This window comes from Xenopus tropicalis, chromosome 8 (assembly GCF_000004195.4).
Source record: "Xenopus tropicalis strain Nigerian chromosome 8, UCB_Xtro_10.0, whole genome shotgun sequence".
NCBI lineage: Eukaryota > Metazoa > Chordata > Amphibia > Anura > Pipidae > Xenopus > Xenopus tropicalis.
This window is the reverse complement of record NC_030684.2, coordinates 98355869-98371550: the sequence shown is the minus strand read 5'-3', so window position 1 is coordinate 98371550 and position 15682 is coordinate 98355869. Positions and strand designations below refer to the sequence as shown.

Sequence of the window (15682 nt, the reverse complement as noted above, 5' to 3'; positions counted from 1 at the left end):
CTGAAATGGCCTGCCCATAATATGGAGCTTTCTGGATATATTCTTTCTGGAAAAGAGTTGGGGAGCAACACAAGCATGAACAAATGTACCCATTGGTACCAAATAACGGCTGTGATATTTGGTAGTTTTGTGTTATTTGGTAGAACCCTTGTGAACTGGCAGCCTATAGGAGGTTCTGTTTGGCAGTACACCTGGGTTTTATGCCTCCAAATCTTGCCTCTAAGTCAGGAGTTCAAAAATAATTTTGAGGCAACATGGAGCAACATCAAAAGGGTTGGTGAGCAACATGTTGCTCGCAAGCCATGGGTTGAGGATCACTGACTTAGGGGAAAGACCTGATTCACTGGCTTGTATTTACTTGTGCCATGAATATACTTTAAATTATATCTTTATAAACAGTGCTTAGTCATGTAATTTGTGTCACGTGACTTACTGAAACATGTGTATTATAAATAAATAATGTATCTCCTGTTGTAAAATACAAGGATATTAGGCATCACTTTGAAGTTCCATGACATGTATAAAAGCCTTTATCACCCGGGCCTTGTGTTTGACATATATGTCCTAAGGCATTAAGCTATTTCTTTTTTTATTTTTTATTTACTGGATTTGCTGAGTCATATAAATATCATTGTGATTTTTTAGAGAGGACAGCATTGATTTACTATTGTCTACAAAATATATATAAAATATAACCCACTTAAAAAAGCTGGGGGAATAGATAAAGTCTCTGACATGTCATTATGCTTAGTGTACACATTGCTTTGTACATAATTTAAATTTTGTGTGGCTCTAACTTGTGCCACTGGACTGTTTAAAGAAAAAGGAAAGGTAAAAACTAAGTAAGCGTTATCAGGAAGGTTTATGTAAAAACAGCCATAAGCATTTACAGAAATCCTCTATCAAAAGAAACACAGGATTTCTTGTCTCCTTTTTGGGGAAGTATCAGACTTCCTCTCTTCTAGGAGGTTTGGGGCTTGAGTCTGCTCAGTTCTCTTCTCTCACCCTCTCCCTTCTCCTGCTCCCCCCTCCCATAAGAATGCATAAGAACTCACTTCCCCCACCCTTAGGAATGAGTGATCTGAGCTTCCAACAGCTATAACTGCAGCAAGAAGCTACCAAGACCAAACTAAAATGGCAGCTGCTATCAGGGGGAGCTTCTAGGGCTCTTTACTCAGGTATAGTAAAGGTGGCACTAATGTGGCCAATCTACTGGCAGTAAAATGCCAAAATGACTTTCCTTCTCCTTTAAAAGAGTTAATCTCAAGCTGCAGGCATACCTTAAGTCTCCCCATATTTCACCTGTTCAGAAGATCAGAAGCCAAACAGGAAAAAAAAACGCTGAGCTGAGTAGAGAAGATTCCCATAATGCAACGCTCCTGCACTGACAATAGGACCAGATCCGTAGCTTGCACATGCGCACACATCAGGAGTGTCTGGTTGCTATGGCGACGCAGATGAGGACAGCCGGGAGGAGAAGAAAGAAGCGAGACAGAAGGGAGAGCATGGCAGACACAAGGAGGAGGAGAAGGTCAGCAATTTTACAGTATTAAAGTATATTGTCCGAGTGGAAGAGGGGGGGCTTCTGGAGTGCCAACAGTTTGTGAGCCGGCAGGTCAAAGGGGGGGTGGTGGGGTGCTGTGTTTGTAACCCGGCAAGTGCGCGGATCAGAGGGGGGGGATGCTGTGTTTGTAAGCCGGCAAGGGAATCTCAGCGAGTGTGCCGGCAAGGATCAGAGGGGGAGGCGGTGGCGGGGGATGGCGGCGAGTGTGCTGGCAAGTGCGGGAATCAGAGGGGGAAGAATGCTGTATTTGTGAGCCGGCAGGTGTGGGATTCACAGCGAGTGTGCCGGCAAGTGCGGGGATCAGAGGGGTGGGGGGAGATGCTGGGTTTCTGAGCCAGCAGGTGCGGGGATCAGAGCGGAGGTGGGGGGGGAGATTGGCTTGTGCTTTTCAGCAATAGCCCAAACAGACATGCTGGACAAGATGGCGGTGCCGTTCACTGAAACAAGTATGTAGTTGTAGTATGTGTATCTCTGTATATATTTCATTAGGCAAGCCAGAAATATAGCGTTAGTAGTACTATTTAAAAGTGTGCTTAATAAATTTTGACTTTCCTTGTCCTTTAAGAGATGTCTGCTAACACCATGTCATTAGGGTGTTAATGATTCTGTCTTGGAATTGTATAAAAACTATATATTTTCAATGTAATATTAAATAGGGCTTGTTTAATAACATAGGTACCAAATTGCACAAGTGAATTTGCCAACAGTGTCGGACTGGGACCCCAGGGGCCCACAAGAAAACCTTGGACCATGGGCCCACTCTCCAAACTATTTTTCCATCTTTCCTCACTCAAACACTTTATTCTCCTAATCTCTTTTATTTACATGCTAGCATCCATCCATCTATTTCTCCTCTTTCTTCCCATTCAGAAATAGGAAATGACCAAGAAACAGGCCAAATAGTTAGGAGCCCACTTACACCTGGGCCCACCGGGAGCTTTCCTGGTATCCTGGTGGGCCAATCTGACATTGTTTGCCAATAAAACCAATTTAGCAATTAGCTTTGAACAGGCAACTACACGTTAGATCTGACTGGTTGCTATGGGTAACTGCACTGATGTAATTTAGCAGCCATGTTCATAAATCAACCGCAAGGTATCAGTGCATAAAAGAACTTGTTGGCTTAGAGGAAGCGGCCAGGGTCGGACTGGGACGCCGGGACTCCGGGAAAAACCCCAGTTGGCTCCGGCGGCCCAGACCCGACCCTTGCCGGCGCTCCCCCTGCCCGACTGTTCCTCCTCATACGCATTACATTTATGCGGACTCATGGAGGACGTTGGATGGGGGACCCTGCGGGGGGTTAGGGGGGCCCCTGGGGGGGTTAGGGGATGCGGCTGGCTGGGGCATCTGCAGGGCCCCTGGGGCGGGAGCCCCGGTGGGCCCTGCACCCCCCAGTCTGACCCTGGAAGTGGCACAGGTCACCAGTCTCAAACATTCTATGTTAACTGAACTGGGTGACTGAATGGCATCAGTTCAGTTGGTCTATCTATCAATAAACAAAGATTGTTTACCAAATGGCCATACAATGAAGTTTCATGGAAACTGTTCTATTTGTAGCAAAGACATTACTGAAAATGGAGGGACTCACACAATTACTATTTACAAATACATTTGAGAAAAAATATAGGCAATAAGGGAGGATAGGTTTTCAGCTAACAATAGTAAGCAGGTTGTTGAGGAAAAAGTTTCACTTACTTATTAGCAGGGGCGCTGCTGCCATGAGGTGAGTTCAGAAACTTGCTTCAGGTGTCAGCGCCCTGCAAGGTACAATAGGGCGACCAGATCACTTTAAAGGATAACATTAAGAATGTAGCAGTGAATTATACTCCTCTAAATATAGAAGGATTGTGCTTAAAAAATGTTTTGTTTTGGACTGACTTATTCAGAAAATACACCAAAACACCACTAGTCCCACCCATCTGTTCCACTACCTGCAGGCTGAATTCTCTGGATGTGCAGGGGAGCCGGCGGCTCTCAGTACATGGCACTGTAGGATAGGAACCAATCAGCAGCTAGGCCAGGCCCGGATTTGCAGAGAGGCCACAAAGGCCCGGGCCTTGGGCGGCACTAATTTGGGGGCGGCATGCCGCACCACAATCTTAAGCTTTTTCACCCATCACAGCAGTGGGGACCAATGCTCCGTATGCGAATGTTTACACCCCACGCATGCACGTTGGGGGGGGGGCTGCCAATCGCACGTTCGCGCATGCGCTGGGGGGGCCTTGGGGCGGCGGGATTACAAATCCGGCCCTGAGCTAGGCTATGACCTGATAGGGAACTGAAGCCTGTATTTGCTTGTGTGAGTGAAAGGCTGTGATTGGCTCTCCCCCTCCTACTGTGCTTCTGGCAGGGACCGTTAGGACACGCCCACCCTTCATTTGAAACAGGGACCGAGAACTGATAGGATCTATAGGGAGCTACAATAAAGTGCCATTTTTACAGACTGTATTCAATTTTAGCTGAAAGTAACACCAGCACCATATATTATTCATAATTGCCTACAAAATTAGGGTTTTTACCATTTATCCAAAATGTCTCCTTTAAATTTCAGTGACATGTCTAATAAATGCATGTTGCATTTAATTGCAATCAGTGCAGCCCTTCTAGCTGGATTTTCTAGACATGCACTCTTTACGCTAGCAATGTGGCCCCATCAAGCCACTCTAGTGCTAAAAAAGATAAGTGCAGGGGAGTAAGGGGGACAGCATCAATCAATCTCAGGCTGGCACTAGATGCTGAATTGCCCCTGTCTAGTATCTATATTTATATGAAAAAGGTTGAACTTGATGACTTATACCTATATGTACTATGTACATTCATTAAACATTTTTAATTATTGTACAGTTACTTGTAAAGTAGATGCAATTGAAAGGAGTATTTGTCAATCCCTTTCTGTTCTCTTGTTCTGACACTTGAAACAGTGCAGCTGTTACATTGCTACAGGAGTCAGAGCTGCTAGAGTAGAGAATATAAACAGCAAGATACAGCTTTAAGGTCAGGTCAACCCAGACAATAATATTTTTTTCCTAATAAAATAAAACATAATTTTTCAATATGAATTTATTTAAAAAATTATAGTGCTTTAAAAGTTATTTGCAAATGTAATTGCTGTAGAAAGCAGCATTTGCTTAACTCTTGGTTATGACTTTTTAAACAAAGTTGCAGAAGCCAGTCTCCTCCAGCAAAGCAGGTCTGTCAGCCCTCTTGTCTTGCATTACATTGCTATAAAAGTCAGAAGGGCAGGGAATAGAAAAGGACAGACTAACACTGCGTTCAATAGCAATAATATATACAAATAACAAAAACAATTACAAATTTGCAATAAATGTATACTGCAAAGTTGCTTAGAATTGAGTGTTCTTTGGGTTAACATGTCCTTTAAATATCATTTCTTTAACAAATAACGTTATTAGTTTTGCATGACAGTCCCCTTTAAATGAAAGGGAAGCCCAGCCCTGTGAGGAGTATTTTATTGCACAAACAGACCAGGGCAGACACCGAACGCTTCTAAATATTTCAGCGATTTAAATTCTCTGTTAGAAAGAGAAAAGGCAAATAAATTGCAGCAGCTAACGTGTCATCTCGGCCCTTTTTCTATTACAGTTGACTGCATATAACATATGTTATGGGCTATACAATTCATGAATGGCTGCTGAATCCAGCTATAATGCTTTGCACTGCCAGAGATTTGCCCCTTATGGGGCCCCTGTACTGACGGAATGGCTGTAGCAGCGCGTTAATTTGCAGAGAACAGACGGAGCCTATGGCAGCGTGTCCATCCGCAGTACTCCACTCAGTGTAGCCAAGGCTTTAGGAAAATGGATGCCTATTGATTGATCAGAGGTTGCGCTGGTTCTTCCCTTTGCCAATGCTCCAATCCAATGAATGGAATATAAATATCAGCCAATGGCGAGGCAGGCTGGGCTCACTATATAAGGGCGAGGGGAATCTTTTCTCTCACACATCCCTTCAGGTCTGGGGCAAGTGTTGGTCCTGAGGAGAGGTTAGGGTCTCCAGTTTGCGGTTTCCAATTAAGCAAGACTAAGGTAAGCCGCTGCAGTTGTGGTGTTTGGGGCAATGGGGGTTAGAGGGAAACTGTGTTACAGATAAACAGAATAGTTTGTATGGCAATCCTTGCGGGACTATCCAACCACAAAGCGCTCAGTGCAGTGCAATTCTCAGATATGGGATCTGCACAATGGCATCGACGTTTCTCATTTGGAACGCTGTGGTTCTGGGTCGGTACCGGGCTGGGGGAGGGAGGGTTATAATGTGAGCAGATGGTGAGTTGTGCGTCAGTGTGGCGCAGAGATTGCGGGGCGCAAGGAGCGTGTCCTTGGGAAGTGTCACGTCCCACGTTGCCCGCAGGGCGTTGCGGTGTTCGCTGGGCACAATCCTATGTACTGGCTCTGCCTTATGGCAGCTTCATTCTATAGTCATTCCCTTAATCCATGGACACTAGCCCGCTAGAACTGGGACCCCAGCAGCACATTGGCCCCGGGGGGCAGCACAAAGGGCATATATATCAATATAATGGTAAGCTATATTGTATAATTCGGGCATATCCCCTCATCTAGTAACTACAAATTCTTTGGCTGGCTGAGGATGATGGGAGTTGTATTTCAGCAAGAGCTGTTGGACATCTCTGAACTATCACATTTTTTTTCTCCAGTGGATAATGAGCTTTCATTCAACCTTTGGGCTCCTCACACCACTAGCTTAAACCATGAAGCCCACTTTTTTCTGCTTTTTCTAGATTCTTTTTAAATTGCCTCCTGTAGAATATATTGCCTACATGACTTGCCCAGTCTGTGTGGGTGCAGGCTGTTGGGTCTGTGTGCAAGCATGTGGGGCCCACTGGGCTCATTACTCATCAGCCAAAGGAAATGTGTGTTATATGTGCAAATGGAAGAATCAAATCTTGGGAACTGCTAAATACAGCACATTAGACATACAAACTCCTCGTTTACATTTTTAAGGGGTGGGGGTAGGAGTTGTATTTCCAAATTCAGGAAGGCTGTTGTTTATGTAAATTGGATAACATGTATTTGCATAGTTTATTAGGGTTTAATAACATAAATAGAATCTAGAATTGAACATAGTAATAGATCCTGCATGGTTTGTCAGTTGAAGGAGACTTGAAGAGGGTTAATTGACTTCAAGGCCAAGTGCAAGTGGGCCCCCTAGTGGCTGCCCTGAAGCAAATGGTGCAGCCAGTGGGCTCATGGCCAGTTTGGTCAGGCTGCATTGTTCAAATGCTTGGTTTTGGCATCACCGTTCTGTAGTTTTAAATTACCATTTTGATGCCACAGTTATTACTGATGCTAGTAGCTGAGAAGGGAATTTTATATAAACTGTGCTGTTATGTGGCATGTTCTTGTAGAGCACAACCTAGAGGTCAAGACTGAAGATATGGTGGCTAGCTGCAATGGTAGCCCAGTCCCGGAACCTGTGTGATTATGCGTGCAAACCCTGCACCAAATACATACTAGAAACAGGTTTTTTTTCTAGTTTCCCTCTTGTTTGCTCTACAGCAAATACCAAAAATACTTTAGCTTTTATGTTACAATTCACAGAATGCAAAGAGGCCTCATGTTGGGTGTATATATATGACTGAAGGCTCCAGGGCTTTGTGCATTAAAAATTTTTTTTTTTTTTTTTTTTAAACCAAATGCCTGATTTCTTAAGGTCGTAGATCTGAAGGTCATATACTGCTGTTTAGGGCAAAGGCCTTTACCTGTTTCTTCCACCCCGTCCTTTTCCAGTCTAGTGCAATCATGCCTTTCGGTAACTCTCACAACACCTTGAAGCTGAAGAACTCTGTGGATGAGGAGTTCCCAGACTTGTCTGCCCACAACAATCATATGGCCAAGGTGCTGACAAAGGATCTCTACGCGAAACTGAGGGATAAACAGACACCTAGTGGATTTACCGTGGATGATGTCATTCAAACTGGGGTTGACAACCCAGGTAAAAAGATGGAAGCTCTTCATCCACTTTGCCATCTGTTCTCCCTCATTACTGGAAGTGCTCTGGCTGTTGCACCGAAGGGGGTTATCCTGGTCTTTTCAAAGGCAATGGGTCTGATAGGCAGAATATAGAAGGCTCTTTATTGTATTGTAACAATTTTTTATGATTAATGGTCTCTCACTGCCACAGCACTTCTTTTGACAAGGGGGAGCAGATTCTAATATGTGTAGTATTTATCTTCACTCTAGCAATATCAGTATGGCGCAACCAATTATTAAGAGGTTGTCCCTTGAGGAAGAATACCCTGATCTGAGCAAACACAACAACCACATGGCTAAGGTGCTTACTGTGGATATGTACAAGAAACTGAGGAGCAGGATGACTTCCAGTGGATTCACCCTGGATGATGTCATTCAGACTGGGGTTGACAATCCTGGTAAAACATTTTAAAAAATGCACCAAAACTGAGAGAATGCATTTTCCTAGACTCTAAGTTTGCAGGTCTAGTGTTTGAAGCTTAGAAAGTAACGCTAACTGTTGTGGTGGATTTGTTGATTTGCATTTAACATGCTCAACTGAAATTAATGTGTTCCACTGCATGTCTCTAGTAAAGGGTCCCTTACATGCTCCAAATATCTTGTAACCTGCATGCTTATGTGCATTTATAAAGTGATTTGCTTTAGTAGGGAAGCTGCTCTCCTACAGAGCAGTGTTGTGAGGGCATGATGGGATGTTCACTTACATATACATGGGACTCTGCAGTAGCTGGGGGAAGACTTTCCTTGCCGACTCTATTGCCAACTCTTTGCAAGCAAACTGCAAAAGTCTACTTTCCAGTGTAGTGAAAAGCAGATGTCCTTTTAGGTATTATATAGTTATAAAGCATAACCTGCTGCAGAGCTATACAATGGGTTATACATCAATACATAAGCTATATACAAATAACAGGACATAAAGAGGGCCCTGCTAACTTGCATGCAATTTTTCATGTGACTGTTAAAAGATTCTCACTGAGGGGAAAAACTTGAGAAATGTAAGTACTTGCCTAATAACCATGCATGCACCTCCTGGTTCTGACTGTCCTTGTACTGTGTGTAGGCCATCCCTTTATTATGACAGTGGGATGTGTCGCTGGGGATGAAGAATCTTATGAAGTCTTTAAGGAGCTCTTTGACCCTATCATTGAGGACAGACATGGTGGCTACAAGCCAACAGATCAGCACAAGACTGACATAAATTCAGAAAACCTAAAGGTATGATATGTTGGGTGATATTCATTTGGGGAGGGAGTGGGGGAGAGGCAGGGAGGAGTTGCATGTTTGGGTTTTAGTGGATACTTTATTCAGAGGTTTTAAATAAGCTATTGGCATGCTAAAGCTCACTTACCAAATGGTTTCTTAACCAGGGAGGTGATGATCTGGACCCAAACTATGTACTCAGCTCTCGGGTCAGAACTGGAAGGAGTATTCGTGGATTCAGCCTCCCACCTCACTGCAGCCGTGGAGAAAGGCGTGCAATTGAAAAGATGTCAATTGAAGGTACCTAAATGCAACTTTTGTAGTAATCACTTTGCAGAGCACTTTGGTCTGTGTCTCTTCAGCAGTGTCATTGGATGCTGATCATCTATTACCCCCTTTTGGTGGAATATTGGTCAGGAGGTGGCCCTTTAGTTGCTCTACTGTAACCCCTACAGATGTGGAAGTGCAACCTCCAGCCCTCCGGCTCAGTTCATGTTTGACCACATTAATGATGCATGCAGATTCTTAACTGTTGGAACCTTTTAAGGAAGTCATTCGCTCATTATGAATCAGTCTGTATATGGTTATGTCCCTGAGGGCTAATGGTATATGCTGCACTTATATGGGAAATGGGTCAAAGATAGAAGGAGCACAATGCCATTTCTGGCTTGCGTACAACCACTTATTAATCTGAGATCATATGGATTATGAAAGTCAGTATTGAGGCTATTAGAAGGCAGAGAAATTGTGCTTTTGTTTAAACTTGTAATTTATAACCTTTACCTTTCATCTGTGGGGAAAATCACCATTTTATGTTATTGTGTTTCCAGCACTTGCTAGCTTGGATGGGGACCTAAAAGGAAAATACTACGCTCTTAATACCATGACTGATCAGGAGCAGCAGCAGCTTATCGATGACCACTTCCTGTTTGATAAGCCAGTTTCTCCACTCCTCTTGGCCTCTGGAATGGCCCGTGACTGGCCTGATGCCAGAGGAATCTGGTATGTCCTCTAATTTGTACTGTGGTTTATATACAGATGCCTGAGATTGTAAGTGCCTCTCTAAAACAGGCGGTTTTGCTTTGTTTATGCTGATTTAAAGCCATAGCTTGCATGCGTTGCTTGCTCTGCACTAGTGTTTCACAGTAATTTAGTATTGCTGTCAGGCTCCTCAATTAGGAACATCTGAATCTTAAGGACTAGTAATGAAATACCTTCTCATGATTTTTATGGAGTGTTCCGGGAGTAGCAGAACAAATCTATAGCTCACTGGAATCCCAAGTTTGATATGCAGAGTAGTATTAGTACCTCCATGACACACCACCTCAAGTCCACATTGAGCTATAACTTGTGTCAGCTGTTTAATGCAGAGATTGCATTTTTTGCAGTCGCTAAAGCAAGCCAGGAAGTAAGTAATATGTACACTGAAAATGAATCCCATCTGTCAGCATCTATGTAATGCTATGGCAGCCTTTACCCATCTGATTTTTACCACTCGCTCTCATAGAATAACTTCCATGATACTAGCACCTCAAAGATAAAACCTACATTTGCTTAAATCAAGGCACAACGACAACAAGACCTTCCTTGTCTGGATCAATGAGGAAGACCATCTTCGTGTGATCTCAATGCAAAAGGGTGGCAACATGAAGGATGTGTTCCAGAGGTTTTGCACTGGCCTTACAAAGGTAAGAGGCAGTTCTGCTTTATCCCCCATCCCCAGCCTGTGCAATTAGCTGTATGTGTAACCATTAAGGGCATTTATCATGTGTAGGAGGTGCGGGCTAATTGAGCCTGTGTTTCGGTTGGGGAAAATAATACTAATTTTCTGCAACAAAAAAAACCTGGTAGCAAGTGCAGATGACCATGCTGCAACAAAACATGCAGATGAATAAATTCCTGTGATCAAACATGGCCACCCACATCAGGAGCTTTCTTCCGGTGCAGGCAGCATAGTGCTTGCTACCAGCAGAACGTTTTTTTTAACTTAATCTTAAACTAATAGCAATTTCTAGGACACTGTTTTAAAAATGACCTGAAATGGGTGGTAGGTGAACTACATGTTTAATATGAGGTTGGTCCTCCCAACCCTCTGTGGGAATAGTGTAAGGGCTATCCTGTCATACATACCTACTACAGCTGTCTTCTGCAGGCAGGGAATTGACTTGCTGCAATGTTGGCATTCTTGTAGGAGATTAACTCTGTGCTATTTTAATCCATTTGTTGAGCCTATGGATGCCTTTAGGATGAGGACTGATTGGATCTTGAAACCTGCCAGATCAATTCAGCAGTTTAATGATTTCAGTCTGGAGGGACAAGTCGTTGGCCAGAGTATGGCCACCTTAAGTCTGCTTTCATCCTCTGCCAAACTTTATAGTATTACACAATCAGATAAGCAGCATATTATAAACAGATTCATCTGTTAGTGTCTGATGCTGAAGCACACATGATCACCCAAACTGTTGCTTGTCACTACACAAAGCTATAGCTTGTGCATTGTGTGGTTATCCATGAAAACCAGCAATGTTACTGGAGTGAGATGTTTGGGGGTTTGCTTCCAGAGATAGTTTTGAACTCTATAGTAAGTGTTTAAAGAAAGGATAAGCATTGTTAGAATAGCTAACCGGATAAATCTGGTGATATAGTGTGACTTCAGTATAAACATAGACCCAGAAAATGTTCATATCACTGTCTCTTCTGCAAGCATTTGCATATCCGATCTGGAATAATGTGCCCATTCATTCGCTTCATTAGCGATGCAGACCATTCACATAACAATGTGCGTGTTAGAAAATCTGGTGTCTTAAGTGCTTACCAATCCATCCTTTAGCAAATAACACTGTTTTAGTATTCATTTTTTACTATGATTCTTCTACCTTTTGACCCAATTACACGTAATAAATTCTAAATTCTTAGGGTTTTTTGGTCTCCTCCTAAAATCTAACTTATTCTCCTCCCTCAGATTGAAGCTATCTTCAAGAACAAAGGATCTGCATTCATGTGGAACCAGCATCTTGGTTATGTTCTTACCTGCCCATCCAACCTCGGTACTGGTCTGAGGGCTGGTGTTCACATTAAGTTGCCAAACTTAAGCAAGAATGAGAAGTTTGGTGAAATCCTGAAGAGACTTAGACTACAGAAGAGAGGAACAGGTAACTTGTGTGCAAGTAGACTTGGGTTTGGCTGGACTTGATAAAAGCTTTTTTACACATGCAGATTTTCAGTGCTTCAGGACAAGGCACCCAAACTCCCAGCATCCTTATGTAGGCTGCTAGCTATAGAAACAGAAGCAAATGCACCTTAATGTTGCCTGCCATCAGGCTAAAGCTACTCCTGGATAGCACATCTTGGCTATCCAGGGGCAAAAACATAGCACAAAATTGGCTGAGGGAGGGATGCCTTATGACACTTTCTGTTAGGAATATTTGCCAGTAATACATTTTACGAAGCTATTGGTTTGTACAGAACTCTTTGATAGTAACAGATTCCTAGAGAATGCATATGATATGCAAAAATTGTAGCCTGTATTAATGACTTTTAAAAACCAGCACTCTTGTTACACTTTCTGTCCTGCTACCAGCTGCTGTTTTTTTACATCTTTCATTGGCACAAAGTTTTCAACTTTGATTTTTTTTTCTCTCTCAGGTGGTGTAGACACTGCAGCCGTTGGTGGGGTGTTTGATATCTCCAATGCTGATCGTCTGGGTTTCTCTGAGGTTGAACTGGTCCAAATGGTGGTTGATGGTGTAAAACTCCTTGTTGAAATGGAAAAATGCCTGGAAAAAGGAGAGTCCATCGATGACCTCATTCCAGCACAGAAATAACTGCACTTTATTGGCCATGCTTTCTAATTTATTGGATGAAATAGCTACACTCCAAGACCCTGGGGACCCAACCTGCTTAGTAACACTGTAGAAATGTCTTCCATCTGTTTCTTAGAATTATCTTTCTTTTGATGGCTGCAATGTTACTAAAGATAGAAAATAAACAATGGTCTTGCGTTGACCTGTCAAAGGTGTCTGGCTTTCCATCTTAAATGGGGATATGGCTGAAACTGTAATGTGTAAATTCTCTTCTGCATTATAAAATTGGGTCAGCAAATAGATGGCCTTTTAAACAAACATCCAAACGCCAAAATAAAGAAAATGGTGTACATTTTATTCTGCCACATTATGGTACAATAACCAACTAAAATAAAGGTTAGAGGTGGGAATCTACAAGCAAGAAATCCACTCACATTTCAATGCATGGTACCCAAATACAGTTGACATGTGTGAGGTTATATCAGTCTAAGGGGTATATTTATTATGCTGTGCAAAAAGTGGAGTGAAGCATTAACGGTGATGTTGCCCAGGACAACAAATCAGCAATTAGATTTCAACAGTTGGAAAAGCAAAGCATGTAATTGGCTGCTATGAGCAACATCACCGGTAATGTTTTACTCCACTTCTTACACAGCATGATAGATATACCTGTGTGTGTGTGTGTGTGTCTGAGAGAGATGTGAAAGGAGGAAGCTGTGTTCTGGCTATTACTCTAAATATTCACACTCCAGCCCTGTGAAAACCTTTTACACAGCCCCCTTCAAATCTGAGAGAGATGTGAAAGGAGGAAGCTGTGTTCTGGATATTACATTAAACCCTCACACTCCAGCCCTGTGAAAACCTCTTTACACCACAGGCGCGCACACACGTGTGTACTGAGATTAACTGGCCCCTCTGCATTGTTCACAACTCTGGCTCAGACTGTAAGTGCCCACATTTTCCACCTGTTCACACATCAGACCGACTGTAGGAGCCGTGCCAGCATTGTGTCCCTGTATGTATTGCCTGTCCTATCCTGCCTGTGTGCGCCATACTCTGCCTGTGCTATACGCTGCTGGGTTTTTGCTGCACTATCACGATTAATGTTGGTATGGTCTTAAAATGACCTGGATGAATGAGAATCTTCACAAACATATGGTCTTAAAAGCTCTTGTGATAAGATGGGTGTGGTTTTAAGTGGATGTGATTTAAAAAGGGGAGTGGTCAAAACTAGCTCCCATTATTGGCCCTCCACCAAGTAGGCCAAAAAAATTCCAGCCCTTGATACTACAGACATTCGACAGCACTGACATAGAGGATTGCATGTGTGCCTCGGCAATGTATTTCAAGTATACTAAGATGCTTCTTTAGGAAATAGCCATAAAGTACTCAAAACTTAGCTAAGTGACGATTGATTTGGTAAGAAACCTGGCACCAAAGAATGCCAGATCTTGTGGCACTGTTAGATGCTTCTTTTCTAGGCTCTATACCATGATCTCAAATTGAATCACAAAATCTCTGTGCTAGAGAGGTTGCAACGAATAGTATGCAATCCAGGTAGGTATAAAGTAGGATACTGTGTTTCTAACTTTCTACAACCAATGTGTGTGTGTGTGTTTAGGACCTTTGTAAATACAAGGTCTTTACCTTCACTAGGCATTACAGAAATAACACTGGAACAGTACATTTCCATACTTTCTAAGGAGAATGATATTTCTCAGGGCCCTTTACCAAAGTGCCCTTCTTATAAAAGCACATATTAGTCTGCATAAACCTTAATTTACTCTATTAAATCCTATGTAATTTTATCAGCTCCGAGCTCTCAATAGAAATATACTGTTTTTTATAGACTGCACGACTAGCCTGTGTTGCCATCTATGTGGTATTACATAGGCTTGTGAATCATATTTTACATGACAACAGTGAAGTAGGTCATAGGCCAAAATGAATGGAGACAACTACTGTACCCTGGGTTATATCTTTCATACTGTCCATTTATTAAAAACTTTGTGGGGAACAGGATAGAAAATGAGAAACTGCTGGAATTGTTCTTAATGATTATAAATAAAGTTATGGTCAGTTTAACAAAGACAATCACAGAGCAAAGCAGCAAAGAAGTTGTACAGATATATATATATATACAGTGGTGTGAAAAACTATTTGCCCCCTTCCTGATTTCTTATTCTTTTGCATGTTTGTCACACAAAATGTTTCTGATCATCAAACACATTTAACTATTAGTCAAAGATAACACAAGTAAACACAAAATGCAGTTTTTAAATGAGGGTTTTTATTATTTAGGGAGAAAAAAAATCCAAACCTACATGGCCCTGTGTGAAAAAGTAATTGCCCCCTGAACCTAATAACTGGTTGGGCCACCCTTAGCAGCAATAACTGCAATCAAGCGTTTGCGATAACTTGCAACGAGTCTTTTACAGCGCTCTGGAGGAATTTTGGCCCACTCATCTTTGCAGAATTGTTGTAATTAAGCTTTATTTGAGGGTTTTCTAGCATGAACCGCCTTTTTAAGGTCATGCCACAACATCTCAATAGGATTCAGGTCAGGACTTTGACTAGGCCACTCCAAAGTCTTCATTTTGTTTTTCTTCAGCCATTCAGAGGTGGATTTGCTGGTGTGTTTTGGGTCATTGTCCTGCTGCAGCACCCAAGATCGCTTCAGCTTGAGTTGACGAACAGATGGCCGGACATTCTCCTTCAGGATTTTTTGGTAGACAGTAGAATTCATGGTTCCATCTATCACAGCAAGCCTTCCAGGTCCTGAAGCAGCAAAACAACCCCAGACCATCACACTACCACCACCATATTTTACTGTTGGTATGATGTTCTTTTTCTGAAATGCTGTGTTACTTTTACGCCAGATGTAACGGGACACGCACCTTCCAAAAAGTTCAACTTTTGTCTCGTCGGTCCACAAGGTATTTTCTCAAAAGTCTTGGCAATCATTGAGATGTTTTTTAGCAAAATTGAGACGAGCCATAATGTTCTTTTTGCTTAAAAGTGGTTTGCGCCTTGGAAATCTGCCATGCAGGCCGTTTTTGCCCAGTCTCTTTCTTATGGTGGAGTCGTGAACACTGACCTTAATTGAG

General features: G+C 42.5%; 1 protein-coding gene across 2 annotated transcripts; it reads left to right on the top strand.

The window, feature by feature from the left end:
- Positions 1-5502: 5502 nt before the first annotated feature.
- ckb (creatine kinase, brain) lies at positions 5503-12930 on the top strand. Of its 2 annotated transcripts, none has more exons than XM_012968533.3 (8): positions 5503-5610; positions 7783-7970; positions 8633-8787; positions 8940-9072; positions 9603-9774; positions 10337-10460; positions 11735-11924; positions 12418-12788. In XM_012968533.3, the coding sequence occupies exons 2-8, from the start codon at positions 7793-7795 to the stop codon at positions 12594-12596; spliced, it is 1131 nt and encodes a 376-aa protein (XP_012823987.1). In that variant the 5' UTR covers positions 5503-5610; positions 7783-7792; the 3' UTR covers positions 12597-12788.
- Positions 12931-15682: the final 2752 nt, after the last annotated feature.

What these genes read in the sequence shown, in the direction of transcription:
- ckb (XM_012968533.3), top strand. Translation starts at nt 7,793, where the DNA reads ATGGCGCAACCAATTATTAAGAGGTTGTCCCTTGAGGAAGAATACCCT. An exon ending in TAAATTCAGAAAACCTAAAG is followed by an intron (nt 8,788 to 8,939) that starts GTATGATATGTT and finishes TTTCTTAACCAG; the next exon opens with GGAGGTGATGATCTGGACCC. An exon ending in TGAAAAGATGTCAATTGAAG is followed by an intron (nt 9,073 to 9,602) that starts GTACCTAAATGC and finishes TTGTGTTTCCAG; the next exon opens with CACTTGCTAGCTTGGATGGG.